The following is a 15,152-nucleotide window of genomic DNA, read 5'->3' on the forward strand; positions in this document are numbered from 1 at the left end:
CTGGGGCACTCACACGAAATCCAAGCCGTCCACAAGATGTAAGGCAAATAAAAATTGAAAAATAGGGTACCCAAATCGTGGAAAAGTAAAAAGGCTTTATTTAGAACATAGACAACCGGTAATGACAAACTAGTAATCACACGCGTTTCACACAAGTGTTGCGCTTTCTCAAGGAGTCTCTCACAGACTCTCTCCCTGGTAGACTGTCTCTTTTTCCCCGAACCGCAACTCCAGGAGAAGCAGGAACATAAACGCATCATAATAAAAATCATCAGCTATTAAATGACTCATCCAGAGGAGAGCACGATTCTCATTAAATCTATAAGTGCAAATGTGCATAATCTGATGATTCATAAATTCATGTGTAGTTGATACTAATTAGTGACGTGTGTGTGTGTGATACATCTCTGTGTGTGTGTGTGTTTGAGATACATCTCTGTGTGTGTGTGTGTGTGTGTGTGTGTGTTTGAGATACGTCTCTTTCTGTGTGTGTGTGTGTGTGATACGTCTCTGTCTCTCTTTCTGTGTGTGTGTGTGATACGTCTCTGTGTGTGTGTGTGTGATACGTCTCTGTCTCTCTTTCTGTGTGTGTGTGTGTGTGATACGTCTCTGTGTGTGTGTGTGTGTGTGTGTTACGTCTCTTTCTGTGTGTGTGTGTGTGTGTGTGTGTGTGTGTGTGTGTGTGTGTGTGTGTGTGTGTGTGTGTGTGTGTGTGTGTGTGTGTGTGTGTGTGTGTGTGTGTGTGTGTGTGTGTGTGTGTGTGTGTGTGATACGTCTCTCTGTGTGTGTGTGTGTGTGCGCTACAATAAACAATTATCAAGTAAATAGAACCACAAAGCAATTGTAAAAATGTGTATACATACAATAAATATAGGGAGGTGATTACCCTTGTCTCTGCCTTTCCCTAATTAATGCAGCCAATTAGGTCCACGACCCCACTTAAGCCGAGAAGTAGAATTGCAAAAGCATGACCTAGGCACAGAAAAAAAGAGAAAAGAAGGGGAGGGGAAAACAAACATAGAGTAGTACGTCTGATATAATGTCACGTGTAGATGCTAAGAGATACACTCACACTTAGAATATATAAGGGCCTGTATCCAAATTAATTGGATCTGGAGCTCTATCTGGCGTTCTGGGACTGCTTTTTCTCCAACACTTGTCTTTTGTTGCAGGATTCACTCCATCTCAAATAGACTGGTTCTTGATTTCTAATGGACATCATATAGGAATAGAGATATTGAAGAACAGATATACTGTAACACTGTTTATTACAAATATAAAACCCTATAAACATATAGTTTATACACTCACACTTGGTAAGTTATAAAAAGGCAGTGGGAGAGATTGTAATTATGCTGAGTCTCTCACTCAGATCGATACTGACTGATCAGGGGCACGAGCTGAGAGTAAGAGACTCAGCTTGGTTACAATCTCTCCTGCTGCCTTCCTTTGTGATGTCCAGTTGATATCGAGAACCAGTCTATTTGAGATGGAGTGAATCCTGCAACAAAAGACAAGTGTTGGAGAAAAAGCAGTCCCAGATAGAGCTCCAGATCCAATTTATTTGGATACAGGCCTTTATATATTCATCTAAGTGTGAGTGTATCTCTTAGCATCTACACGTGACACTGTATCAGACATACTACTCTGTTTGCTTTCCCCTCCCCTTCTTTTCTGCGCCTAGGTCATTCTTTTGAGATGTGTGTGTGTGTGTGTATGAATATGTATTATGTATAAACTAAATTGAAGTGACAAACTTAACATGTGACAAGTTTATATGTCAAAAAGAAATACCAAAACAAATGTATTAAAAAAAAACATATGAAAGAATATTATGTGGAGTGTGTATAAACAAACGCACACCACCCACATAATATGATACTCACTTTCTAATATAATGAAATACCCATTAATAAATTCCTTTAAAGAACTGTATCTCAAGAATATGTTCATTTAAAAAAAGGAGTCATTTCTACCACATCATTAAAGCCCAAAGGGTATATTGCTTTGAGTTTAAATATCCAGTACAGTTCCATTCATAACAGATAGATAGAGATCCTTGTTACCAGATCTAATATCATCCTTAAGAGATTCTACAGCACAAAAATGTAATGCTCAGGAGTCTTATTCGTAAAAAATTATCCAAAAGATGCGTAAGCGGTGTACCTTTATCTACAAACTTCTTGGTGATATGTTAGATATTTCTTAGATGCTAAAAGATTCTAATTCTCAGACACTTTATAGTCTTCCCTACATATCACAATCACGCAGCAATAAGTATATTAAAAAATCTAGTGTTACAATTGATGAAGGTAGATAGAGATTTAGCATCTTGTATGTATCAGCTGCTGTAGAGCATGCTCGTGCAGTGTGCAAAGCGTTGACCGTCCGCGGTGCACTGCATAGCAGGGGGGTAATGGTCAATCGGGATTAACACAGCAGGGTCTGCATCTCAATGGGACTCGCGCTGTGTGAATCCTACCGGGCTGCACCTATCTGTAAGAGACACGCACTAAGAGTGAGACTGAATCAGTCCCTCTCCCTGCGTGCCTCTAGCATGCGATCGTGCAGCTTTTATTTTGGTGACAAATATTCAAGTTATTCTTATATCTTGAGTATCATATTATGTGGGTGGTGTGAGTTTGTTTATACACACTCCACATAATATTCTTTTATGTGTTTTTTAATACATTTGTTGGGGCATTTGTTTTTAATATATAAACTACTCATTTTATGTATTGTGCATTTCATTTAGGGAGACTACTCTTCTCAAACACTTGCTATTTATTTATAGCGTTATGTATTATGATCATCACTTGTCACATGTTAAGCTTGTCACTTATTTTTCTTTTGAAAAGAAAGTGGCATAGTAGTCACTTCAATTTAGTTTATACATACGGTATAGATTCTCATTAGATCAATAAGTGCAGTGTGTAATTATTTATATATACAAATGTATAGGTTTGTCGAACACTATATATATATATGACACATGAAAAGAAAAAAGAAGGGTCAAAAAGGTGCACTCAAACAATATTTAATGAAAAATGAAAAAATGTACTTTATTAGCAATGAGAAATAAAAAACACACAAGACAGACCCAAACAACTACCACATAATAAATTGCTGTGCGTAAATGCGGTTATAAATATAGCACCAAGTCACATGGATTATGCACCAAATCACATGAGGGTCTGTTGAAAACCAATACATAAAGGTTCAAGTATGGCATAACAAAACCAGGGGAAAGAATAATTCCCCCAGTAATGAAACTAAGATCGGCCGATCTAAAAAAGGTGTTAAACAAACCAGACCACATGAAAGGTAGTAATACCTCAAATGCCTGCTAGTCAGGCAGCAAGGATGAGAAATATACTCAGAATATTGCATGAAGTAACATAAACAAGAAAGGCACGGTTAATGGGTATAATAATAAGCATAATAAAACACACAGCATGAATACCTAACTGGCTAGGAGAAAGATCATAAATAATGTAAACAAAGCCACTCAGATATATGTACAAATGACCCTGCAAGGTGCTGCAAATGAGATGAATAAACTGATGCCAGTTTGGTTCTGCACCTATGGATTGAACAGCCAAGGGAGGGAGTCCAAATAGTGCATTGGTACCACTCAAGATTTGTCCTCAATGGTGAAATAATACTGAGGATAAGCAGGGGTCAGGATATAGCAACCCAGGGGCAAAGCACACTGCAGATGAAAAATAAGCAGGGCAGTAGGGGAATCCCAATACAGACCAGCGTCCCTTGCTCGGGCATCAGTAGTAGAACAAAGAAGAATCTGGAGGATAACAATGCAGCACACGGGTCAGGAAGAGGTAGGGGTGCTGTCACAGCTCTGCCCGACGGCCGTTTCGCCTGAAAAGGCTTCTTCCGGGAGCGTGTAGTGTCAGCCTCCATGACTGCTCTTTAAAGGCTCCATTTTCGCGCCAAAAATCACCCTGCTGCAATCAGCCAATAGGAAATTCTTGCTGCGATCAGCCAATAGGAAATTCTGAAAAGATAGAAACGAGTCATCTGTTGCCATGTTAGAGCAAGAAAGACTTTCAGAGACAATCTTACTTAAAGAGACAGTCATGGAGAAACCAAAAGAGTTTAAAAAGAATGTGAATACAAGGGAATAAATACTAAGCAAAAGATTAAAAGGTAAAGAGAAAATGAATAAGAACAAAATAAATAGAAAAAATAATAACAGTGAGATAAAAGGGAAAATGATATAATAATCATTGAGATTGGTGAACTTGTTATCTAATGAAAAAGGTTATATATATAAATATGAAAGATAATTAATAAGTAATGAAAGGATACAGGAGAAGATTGTTGAAGAATATCATTATGTAGAATCAGGAGCATAAAAAGAAAACAGCAAATATGAAACTAAAGAAACATTGCAAAGCTAAGATAGTCATTAAGTCCTGTTGGGATCATAGTACCCAACTGTACTATCCATCTGCATTCCTTTTGTAGGAGAAGTTGCTCCACATTGCCGCCTCGAATGCCTATGTTGATTCTGTCAAAGGCACCAGACTGCGGCACCTATTTTGTGTTTTAATATATATATATTTATATATATATATATATTTATATATATATATAGTGTTCGACAAACCTATACATTTGATTTTTTGGTTATTTGTCGACCACTGTTATTTATATTTATATTTGTCGACCACTGATATATATATATATATATATATATATATATATATATATATAATTTCATATAAAAATATTACTTATGAGCACATTCACATGTCTTAGACAGGTCTGCAGACCTGCCCTTCACCATTATCACCTAGCATACAGCACTTCCACTGCAGCAAGGGATTCTGGGAAATGACATGCAAATGAGCACACAATGTGTGTCACCTTTTGTCTCAAGACCACACTACATGGAAAACCCTTAAGCCAATGCATGCTGCTTTAAACACAGCTTTTAAACATAGCCTGGGATGAGATGCAAAGCCAGTAAACCCACTCACAGACAGACTGTTTCGACCTTGTGGGTCTCATCAATGTGAGGTTGGTTGTACTGGCTCTGCAACTTGACATTAGTAGGTCTTCACCACACATTATTTAAGTTATGGTGGGTGAAAAGGTGACTAAAAACCCTCCACCGTATAGCATATAAAAATATTACTTGTGAATGTGCTCACAAGTAATATTTTTATATGCTATTCGGTGGAGGGTTTTTAGTCACCTTTTCACCCACCATAACTTAAATAATATATATGTCACAAACCTGAGTGCTGTCTGCTGATTCCCGTGCTAACGGTATCATGTGTGTGTATGTGTGTATGTATGTATATATTTGTCACTAGTTTAGTATTAATTACACATGAATTTCTGAATCAGATTATGCGCATCTGCACTTATTGATCTAATGAGAATCATGCTCTCCTTGATGAATTCATTTACATGTTGATGATTTTTATTATTACCATGTGTATTAGATTTATTTCTTGGGCACTGTTAAATGTACTAATTGATTTAGTACCATTTGTGGGAATAAATGTTAGAGCCCTTGTGTGTCACACGTCCCCTGATGAAACACGTTTATAAGTGTGAATCGCATTGAGGTATTGTCACGCCATTGCGTGTCTAATGTTAATAGCATTGTTTGCTGTGACATGTTTATGCTCCTGCTTCTCCTGGAATTGCGGTCAGTGGGACCCAGTGCCCCAGGTCCTTGCTGATTTACATCTACGGATCCACACCATTTGGAACGAAGTGTGGAGCGCATTTTAACTAATTCAATTGCAAGTTTTTGATGTATGTTATGTGTTTTATTATACATTTTTGATTTTTGATACTCACCTCTGGTCTGCTGTGTCTTTCTATTTTTACTGTTTTCTTATATATTTAACATAGTTCAATGTTGTTGTAGTCATATTGTTCTTGGAGAAATGCAGATTCGTTGTAGGTTGTACTGTCTGTGCTCTTTGAAAAATAAACTTATGAGGCTTGGAAAACTGCACACCATAATTTAATCCACAAAGAATTTGTAGATTTTGATACCTTTTAGAGAAACAACGTTAGTCTGCATATATATTAAACGGAAAGAGTAAACCAATTACATTTTTTTTAAAAAGATGCTTGTCGAGAAAGATAAAACCCCATAAATTGCAATTTATTCTAATTTGTGTTTAATTGTTCCTCTGCAGCCTCTGTCAGCTCCTCTTCAGAAGTACACTCCCCACCAAATATTGGCTTAAGACGCAGCGGGCAAATTGAAGGTGTCCGACAGATGCACAGCAATGCTCCAAGAAGTGAAATGGCTACTGAGCGGGACCTTGTGGCCTGGAGTCGGAGGGTTGTTGTCCCAGAACTTTCTGCAGGGGTGTCAAGGTAAAGCTTGTAGAACAGAGAAATGATGCATAATACAGGCAGCAGCAGTCTCGGAACTGCTGATGTTATGAGAAAAACTACTTGCACACAGACAGCCATTGTGCCATTTTAGTAATTGTATGTTTAGTGCCCGTATTGGCTCTTTATTTATTTTTTTGTGGAGTTTTCTCTTTTTTTTTCTCCCTAGACGTTCTAGGTTTCAGAAACATGTCGGGAAGGATATAATGTATAAATTGAACTTGATGTTGACGTTCCTAAACATGGTTTAGTAATTTAGTCATGCTATTTGGTTTAATTAATTTTCAGTAACGTTAAAGTTGGCATCTTCTCCATAAAATCACCATATGTTGATTTAAGTCTCTATCACCGATTCCCTTTATAATATTTATTTGCCTAGCCAGGAGTCTCTTGCTGTATCAGCAAATTTTGTATTTATTTTAATAAGGCAAAGATAAATACTGCAGTTGCCTTGTTTTTTAATTTAGCATTCGGATACAGGTGTTAAGATTGAATTGTAGCTCTAATCGGTAGTCTTTAAATGTTCGTCCTTCCTCGGGTCCAATAAGAAAAGAAAATAGTGCTGTCTGTCCAACACTATTTTCTTTTCTGATTTTTTTTTTATTGGACCTGTGGAAGGAAGAACATTTCTAAGACTACCGATTAGAGCTACAATTCAATCTTATCACCTGTATCCGAATGCTGAATTAAAAAATAAGGCAACGGCAGTATTTATCTTTGCCTTATTAAAATACAACATTTGCCTGAGAATCTGGAGCTAATTTACAGGTACAGATCTGTTCCACACAAGCAGTGCGGCACATGGACAATGGCTGAAGACCCGTAATAATGTGCTTCCTTTGCTACTAAGCTTTCATTTCCCATTGACCATTCACAAGAAGGACGCTGTCTCCCATATACACTCCTGACTTGTTTCATAAACAACAATGTCACCAAGTGGCTTTATTTCCCAGATCTAAGTATTTGACGTTCTTTTAGGAACCCATGCTGTTTCAATTTCTAATGGTAGCCAGTTTCATATCGGTTTACTTATATTAGTGTCCCTTGCTAGCAATCGCTCTATTATTTATGTACATCACACCAGTCTCTCTCATATTACTTCAGTAAAATAATTCACATTCCCTTAAATGTTATTTATAGGAAATATGCACTGAACGGTCATTTAGTTGTGCATTTCCACATAGAGCCATATTGTACTAAGGGCAGTGAGTGATCTGTTCACTAGATTAAAACCAGCGGATTGATGCCTTAAAAAAAATGTATTCAAGTTTTAAACCTTCTTCTCCCGGAAACGTTTTGTAAACTAACGTTTTATGGTGGGTTTTACGGCCTTTATCGCTGCTCTCTCACCCTGGTCGTCGTCTCCATAAGGAATGGTCATCCACAAACATGTGCCACAGCCAAGATTCATGATCACTCTCCTGTTACAACTAGAAACCAGTGGAAATGTTCAGACTTTACAAAATACTATAAAAATACTTACGCTTTGTCTGATTTGCTTTCATCTGCTGAATGTTTTGTTGCCATAGGTGCATTGGCCAAATTGTAATGCTCTTTATGGAAACAAAAAAGTAGCAGAATTAATTTAATTCTATTTACATTATTTTGACGTTTTTTAAATGGTGATTAAGGTAGGTTGCGTTTAAGCAGAGCTGCTAATGTGCATCAATGTGTTCCTCACTTGTGTCAACGATTCCTTGATATTAGGGACCATATTTACGAAGTGGTGTTTAAACCATAAGACAAGTTAGCGCGCCGTGAGACACCTTTTATGTCCCATTCACTTGAATGGGCTGCGAGCTCTTTTTTTATGGCCTGGCATCGCTCAATAAATATGGGCAAATATCACAGAGAAATACATCGACTTACGTAGTTTAAATGTGGGAGGAAAAAATGGGGGAACAAGCACGTTGTAGTGACGCATCGAATTGCTTTTGTAGTAAACAGGAAGAATGGAGGACGGCAAAAGGAGAAGAGGAAATACGGATATACAAATTGGAAGAAAAAAAGAAAACCCCTACAAATCATACTGTGAGAGAAAATAAAGTGGCCTCGTTCTCCAAGGTGAGATACCGACTTCCCTCGACCAAGGCTTGAAAATAGTATGTTACTAAATATCTCAAATTAAGTCTGCGTCTTAACTGGAGTTGATTTTTGCTTTCCAAATAAAGCACTTAAATAAAAAGGGGGCCAAAATTAACTTTCAGCCGCTATATTTCTAAAGGTTGCTCTACAGATATGTATTTTTCCTTTTTTAACCTCTTCGCTGCCAGAAGGGCCGGTGACGCAGTACCAAGTTGTGGTACAGGCCCCTTTTGGCAGCGGCGAAGCCACTTAATAGTCCTGTTTACTGCCTACAGGTAAATTGTTAAAGGGGGGTGTTTTTTGTGTTTTTTTTGTCTTAAAGTGCTTAAAATATATAATCGTCTTTAAGAGGGGAGAAGTTGATTAAGAGCTAGAAAAAAAAATCCGATCTGAAGGCTTGTTCATCAAAGTACCACTAATGTTGGATTAACCTCTTTCCCTTGGGGAATGTATAGCAATATACTCAGATATATGTAGATTTTCGACAAATCACTGTCCCTCTGCACGCGTGAATATCAGTATGCCACGTTATCATTTGTAGACATGTTCTCCTGTTCTGTTTTTAGAACCACTCCCATGAGTCGCTGCTGGACGCTGGAGATTCCACAAAGCAGCAATCCAATCCGCACAACTACTGCACTCGAGCTACACTGGAGGAGCCGACAGGACCAGCAGAGGAACTGGAAAAGGAGAACAGCTCCTCAGATGTGAGACTTCCCATGTGATACCATTGAATTGAAATATTGTGCATGTTCTGCCTGTGGGATGTCTTCAGTCTGTCATGCTAGTGGCCCTTATGACGTTCACTGAATGTCCCTAGGAGAGGTTGTGGATCTCTGAGCCGTGGGAGTGATGGGGATTCCTCTCCTGTTCTTGCAGTTGGGGATGGGTCGTGTCCTTGTGATTGCTGCACAAATGGTCCAAGATGTTGTGGTGTCAGACTGTTTGGGACTTTGGTGCCAAAGACATTCACGCACTGAAAAGGTTAAGAAGAAAATAAACCTATGTAACTGTATTTATCTGCTAGGAAGGAGACGCTGAAAGTGAAGCAGTGGCTGCCAGTGGTGCAACATCTGAAGAAGGGGAAAAACCAGAGTGGCACAGTGATGGTAGTTCTAGGTAAGTGTTTGGATGGTCTGTGAGCTGTAGGATTAGGGTCAGGTAGCAATGACTTGGGTCTAAGCTTAGTCAACAGATATACCGGTATAGCGAGCCACTCGGGACTGCACTGCTAGGACTCTGATTCTAACACACAATACCAGTACTTCAGGGTCATGAGGGCAGTCTCATTTAATATGAGGTTGTCTAAAAGTCACAATGCAAGTAGCAGTGCAACTTCAAGCTTTACTAAGCTCTGCAATTATTAATACACTATTCGTCATCTTTAGTGATTTTAGGTCTTGCTGATTAGACCCCAAAGTGTCCCTTTTGGTCTCCCATCATACCACTTAGATTGTAAGCTCTTCGGGGCAAGGATTTCCTTTCCTATTGTCTGATTTTTGCTGCGCTTAATGTATTATTATAATTCCCTGTACTGTATTCTTTGTGAAGCGCCGAGTACACTTTTGGCGCTGTATAAATAAAGACATACAATAAGATGGATGGCTGACGAAGTGCAAAGCATGTAAATGCAGCCATGGAAAAGCACAAAGTTTATATCCTGCAGGACAAAGGAAGTGTTTGTACCATGCTGTATAAACTGCAGATTAGATCACGTGGTATATTTGCTCCAGTATCCTTGTGACCTACAGTATGGGAGCCGTACCACCAGACCCCTTTGGAAAGGATACTCGAACATAATATTGAGTAATCTTGGTTTTATTGTGCAAACCTAGCACTTGTGAATATCAGGTGACATGCTATTTTAGCAGTATAAATTCAAGCACACAATTGGGGAAAGCATTGCAGGGGCCTAGTATTGCATTAATAGTGTGCATATATAATATTCATATTATAAGTGTAGTATAGGAGTTTGGCAGGAGAATGGTCCTGTATTATTTACTCAACAATTGACATCAACTTGGCAATTCTACTGACTGCCTTAAAACCTTTTAAACTCGAGTATAAAGTAAGGTACACAGCTGTGTCTTTTTTTATATACCTTTGATAATGAACCTGCTATTTACCCCAATTCTGTTCTTTACTGTGGGCTCATGTAATTGTTTCTTTCACTATCCACTACAAACTTCTCCCTCCTGGCCCACACTCAATGTAATCATACACCATGGACTACTTAAAAGCCTAGTGTTATCTTTGGAATGTTGTTGGAGAGCTCTCAAAACCAGCACACCTAGAACCACTCATTCTAATGGCAACTTTGCAGCCTGCTAACAATTACTCAAATTTCTATTTATACTGTTACTTTCTTAGCATGGGATATTGAACTCAACCCAGGCCCTCCCTTCCAAACTCTTGTCACATACCCCTGATAATGCATTTCTGTTTTAATTTGAATTTATTTCTTTTGAGGTGGGCCGGGGGGTGGATTTTTCTTGTCATTGAAATAATAGGATCTAGACTCAGGTTCATTTGTGATTTCTGTTGAGTACAGAGTCTTTTTAGTGCTTCAGTACTGTATGATGATTCCAACTTTTTCAGTGGCTGCTTTAATTATTACATTTTTTTTCCTTCATAAATATTGTAAAGTATACAGTAATTGCCAGTGGAACTGCTTATTAAGAAGTGGCTCCATCTGCAGTGTCACCTGCAGTTCGTATAACCTGTGCTGCTTCTTCTAGTGACTATTCCAGCGATTACTCGGACTGGACGGCGGATGCTGGAATCAATCTGCAACCACCAAAGAAAACACCTAAACATAAAACCAAGAAAGCCCATAGTAGCTCAGAGGACGAAGAAGGAGCTGAAAAGGTCAAGCAGAAGCAAAGTAGAAAAGAAAGGAAGAAAGGAATTGAGGAGAAGGATGGACCATCGGCATCACCAAAGAAAAAGAAACCCAAAGAGCGAAAGCAAAAGGTAGGGACAATTGTGGTGACATGCTGTGCTCAAACCATGGTGGCTCTGTTAGGAGTACAGGTTCAAAAATTAGCTCAGTGGTAGTTGACGTTACCTCAGGACTTGGATGAACTGGAAACTTGGGCAGGTAAATGGCAGAGGAGGTTTAATACAGATAAATGTAAGGTTATGCATTTGGGACACGAATATACGGGCGACTTACAAATTAAATGGGGAAAAGGGAGTTTAATCCTTGATGGAGAAGGGTTTAGGAGTGGTTGTAGACAGCAGGCTTAGCAATAGTGCCCAATGTCAGACAGTAGCTGCAGAGGCACATAAGATGTTAAAAAAATTAAAAGGGCTATGGTTGGTGTGACTGAGCAGCCTGTAGGTGAGGTCAGTTAAGATTCCACACATGCAGTTTTTAGGGTAAACCAAACGTTGAGTGATTTTAGTCTCCACAAAACAACTGAACATTAGGTGCACTGTCCCTTTAAGCAAAACGCAAAATCTTAAAATAAACACCTACTCCCTGTTAGTAGGCTAAATAAACATTATTCCGGCCCTTTCTATCTGACTGGCTGGGTAGGCCAGTTCCCAGTCCAAAAATACATGAAACAATATTTAGGGAACAATATAAAAGTCTTATCTGTGCGTTCTGGTCCAGTGCCTCCCGATTTTCTCCAGGCACTTAAGATGTAGGCGGTGAAGTCCTGCTGCTCCCAGTAAGTCTTTTTGCCCTATCTGTACAGGCTTCTCTGCTGTGTGGGGCTTTGGGTTCCCCACAGTTGCCAGGAGTGGGGCTCTGTATTCTGTGATCCTCTCATAGTCTCCATCAAGGACACTGAAAAGCAGCTACTTCCTGCCTTTTATCCCCTGTTCAAGTAGGTGTTTTACTCATCACCTGCAGGAAACCAGACACCTAGTTCAGTCTCCTGCCCTGTAAAGGGAGTTTAACTCCTTGACTCCCTTACAGATGGGAATAAAGCATAATTATGCCACTCTATAAATCCTTAGTAGGAACACACCATGAACACGAAATACAATTTTGGGCACCACTCCTTAGAGACATTCTGGAAGTAGAAAAAGCGCAGAGCCACCGAATGTATTCCCCATTTATGGCAGATACGATAGATATCTTTAAAAAAAAAAAAGTTGGAAATCCTTTTAGAAAGGAACGGTATACAGGGATATACCAAAAAAAATTAACCGTGGGAAGGCTGTTGATCCAGGGAGAAATCTGATTGCCGTTATTGGAGTCAGCAAGGAATGTATTTTTCCCCTTTTGAGACATCATTGGATAATGTTTCACTGGGGTTTTTTGTTTGCCTTCCTCTGGGTCTCAATATTGTAAATACCAATATAGGATAAGTATCTGTCTAAATATAGCATAGGTTGCACTAGATGGACATGTGTATTTTTTCACGCTCATCTACTATAACGATGTATGTAATGTCACTGCCATTGAAGCGGGTGAACCTGGTTTGAATCCCAGTGTCAAGTGGCATTTTAGATTGAGTCATAGAATGTAACTCCTGTATTATAACAGTAAGGTGACCGCTAGCATTTCCTGCTAACAAAATAACTTCTGGAACCCACAAGATGTAAACACGGGTCCTTTTGATCATAGTTGCTAGAAATGTTGGGGTTGGGGTTGTAGATCTCTCTCTACTATATATGGGGTTGTTTTGTTTGATATATCACTTTTTTAGTGTAATCAGTGCCATACATATATTTGGTTGGGTTTTTTTTCGGGCCCATAGAGCTTACAATTGATTTTTTTGGTACCTGAGGCACAGGGAGATAAAGTGCATTTACTCACTGAGCCATATACTGTACACACACACACACACACACACACACGTACACACACACGTACATGCACACCTGCATCCTTTATTTTCAGCAGACAGACTCTACTACTCCTCTGGGCTACATCAGATGATGAGCCTGATGAGTAAACCTTAATAAATACATTTAAATCACACACCTGGCATGTTTGAGCTCATACAATAATGAGGTCAAAGTCCTGAGAGCTGATAGTCTGTGTGAACAGCAGATTAATATGTGCTCTGAAGATAAGTCACAGATTGCGTGTTGGACTCGCTCTGCCCATACTGCTCAGTATTGCAGCTCCATATTGCAGTGTAAACAGCAGCAGCTTCTTTTTGGTCCCATGGGGCCACAGACTGATGTTGCTTTCCTGGGTAGCTCTGGAAAGCAGGATTGGGCTGTGGCATACATTGTGTGTGTGTGTGTGTGTGTGTGTGTGTGTGTGTGTGTGTGTGTGTGTATGTGTGTGTGATGTACAGTGTGTAAGAAGGGTGTACAATCTGCAAGGGAGTTTGAGAAGCACAATGTAATTATAATTTTGTACATAAAACATGCAAGAATCCTACTTTAGAGAAACTGTATATTTATATCGGTAATTATCTGAAGTTCCACAGCGCCTCCTTTCTTTCACTGTATTATATGAGCATTTTATTAATTCTTTGTTGTTTTGTTATAGTTAAAAGGTAAATCTTTAATGAAATAGCCTATATAACTCATCAACTCTGGATGAGTGACCAATATTCAACAACCCCGGATTATTTCTAAGTCCTATTCAACATATTAAACTCATTCTGTATTTGTACGTTACATCGTACTCACCTTTGATCTGAGGATCCCCCTCGGACCAGGAGGGTTCTCGCAAGCCAAATAACTTCTAAATTATCAAGGAATTATCCCTCAGAATTATTCATGTACGACCAATAGGCCATTCCTGTTTGATTAGACACACCTCCCTCTCCCACCCTGCCTTGATATTTTCACTACTCTCTGTACAAATGTCACTGGGTTTAGAGTGGATGTAATTAGGGTCTTGGAATCCTCTTCCTCCTGAGGTGTTTCCTTTTATTTCTTTGTCTATAGTTAGTTTCACCCTCCGTGCACCAACCTATATTAAAGCTGCAGTTCAGTCAATATCCTGCATGTGTGTTTTTTTTAATAAATCAGTTCTGTAGTAAGAAATAATACTTTTAGCATTTTCTGTTTTTAAAAAAACAACTTTGAAAGACCAATTTTCTTGTATTCTATTTTAACAGCCATTTGCTAAGGCACTGCCCCTTCATGTCCTGTCACAAACTCTGGCACACCCCTTTGTCAGCCCTGCCCTCCCTCTCTCTAAACGTGCACTAGCATCTGGTCCCATGATCTTCCTCATAGTACATTCAAGGAAGCTGGAGAAAAGGGATCAGCCATGCATAGCAGCTCGGATAGGCGATTTCAAACTTATTACAGTGTTTATTCCATTCATTGCACGTGTATATAATGTAAAATTGTAATAATTCCATTTATAGCAAACGTGTATATGTGAATATTATTTAGATGTATATGTATGTTACTGAAATGTGGAGTGAGTGTGTAGGTAAATACACACAATACACTTCCACTGTGTGTGTATATATATATATATATATATATATATATATATATATATAATGTGTGTATATATATATATATATGTATATGTGAAGTTATGTGAGTGAAAAAGTGACAAAAACCCTCCATAGCAAGGCAAATAGCAAATGGAAATATTACTGTATGCTCATTTGTATGTATATATATATTTATATACACACACACTTCAAATACGGATAGTGATTCACGTAAATGATATATATATATTCACTTTCTGGGAGTATAAGAGTGACTGTCCTGTTGTTCCTTTTTTTGTATCCATCATT

At 38.7% G+C, this 15,152-nt stretch overlaps 1 protein-coding gene across 2 annotated transcripts in view; it reads left to right on the forward strand.

Annotated features, from left to right (window-relative positions):
* PHIP (PHIP subunit of CUL4-Ring ligase complex) overlaps window positions 1-15,152 on the forward strand; it is a 171,318-nt gene that overhangs the window by 112,722 nt on the left and 43,444 nt on the right. For both annotated transcript variants that reach the window (XM_075597969.1, XM_075597970.1), the window contains 5 exons: window positions 6,186-6,369; window positions 8,328-8,451; window positions 9,039-9,179; window positions 9,500-9,591; window positions 11,211-11,445. In XM_075597969.1, the coding sequence (XP_075454084.1) occupies window positions 6,186-6,369; window positions 8,328-8,451; window positions 9,039-9,179; window positions 9,500-9,591; window positions 11,211-11,445 (776 nt within the window). The remainder of the gene's footprint in view (window positions 1-6,185; window positions 6,370-8,327; window positions 8,452-9,038; window positions 9,180-9,499; window positions 9,592-11,210; window positions 11,446-15,152) is intronic.

This window comes from Ascaphus truei, chromosome 4 (assembly GCF_040206685.1).
Source record: "Ascaphus truei isolate aAscTru1 chromosome 4, aAscTru1.hap1, whole genome shotgun sequence".
Classification (NCBI taxonomy): Eukaryota; Metazoa; Chordata; class Amphibia; order Anura; family Ascaphidae; genus Ascaphus; species Ascaphus truei.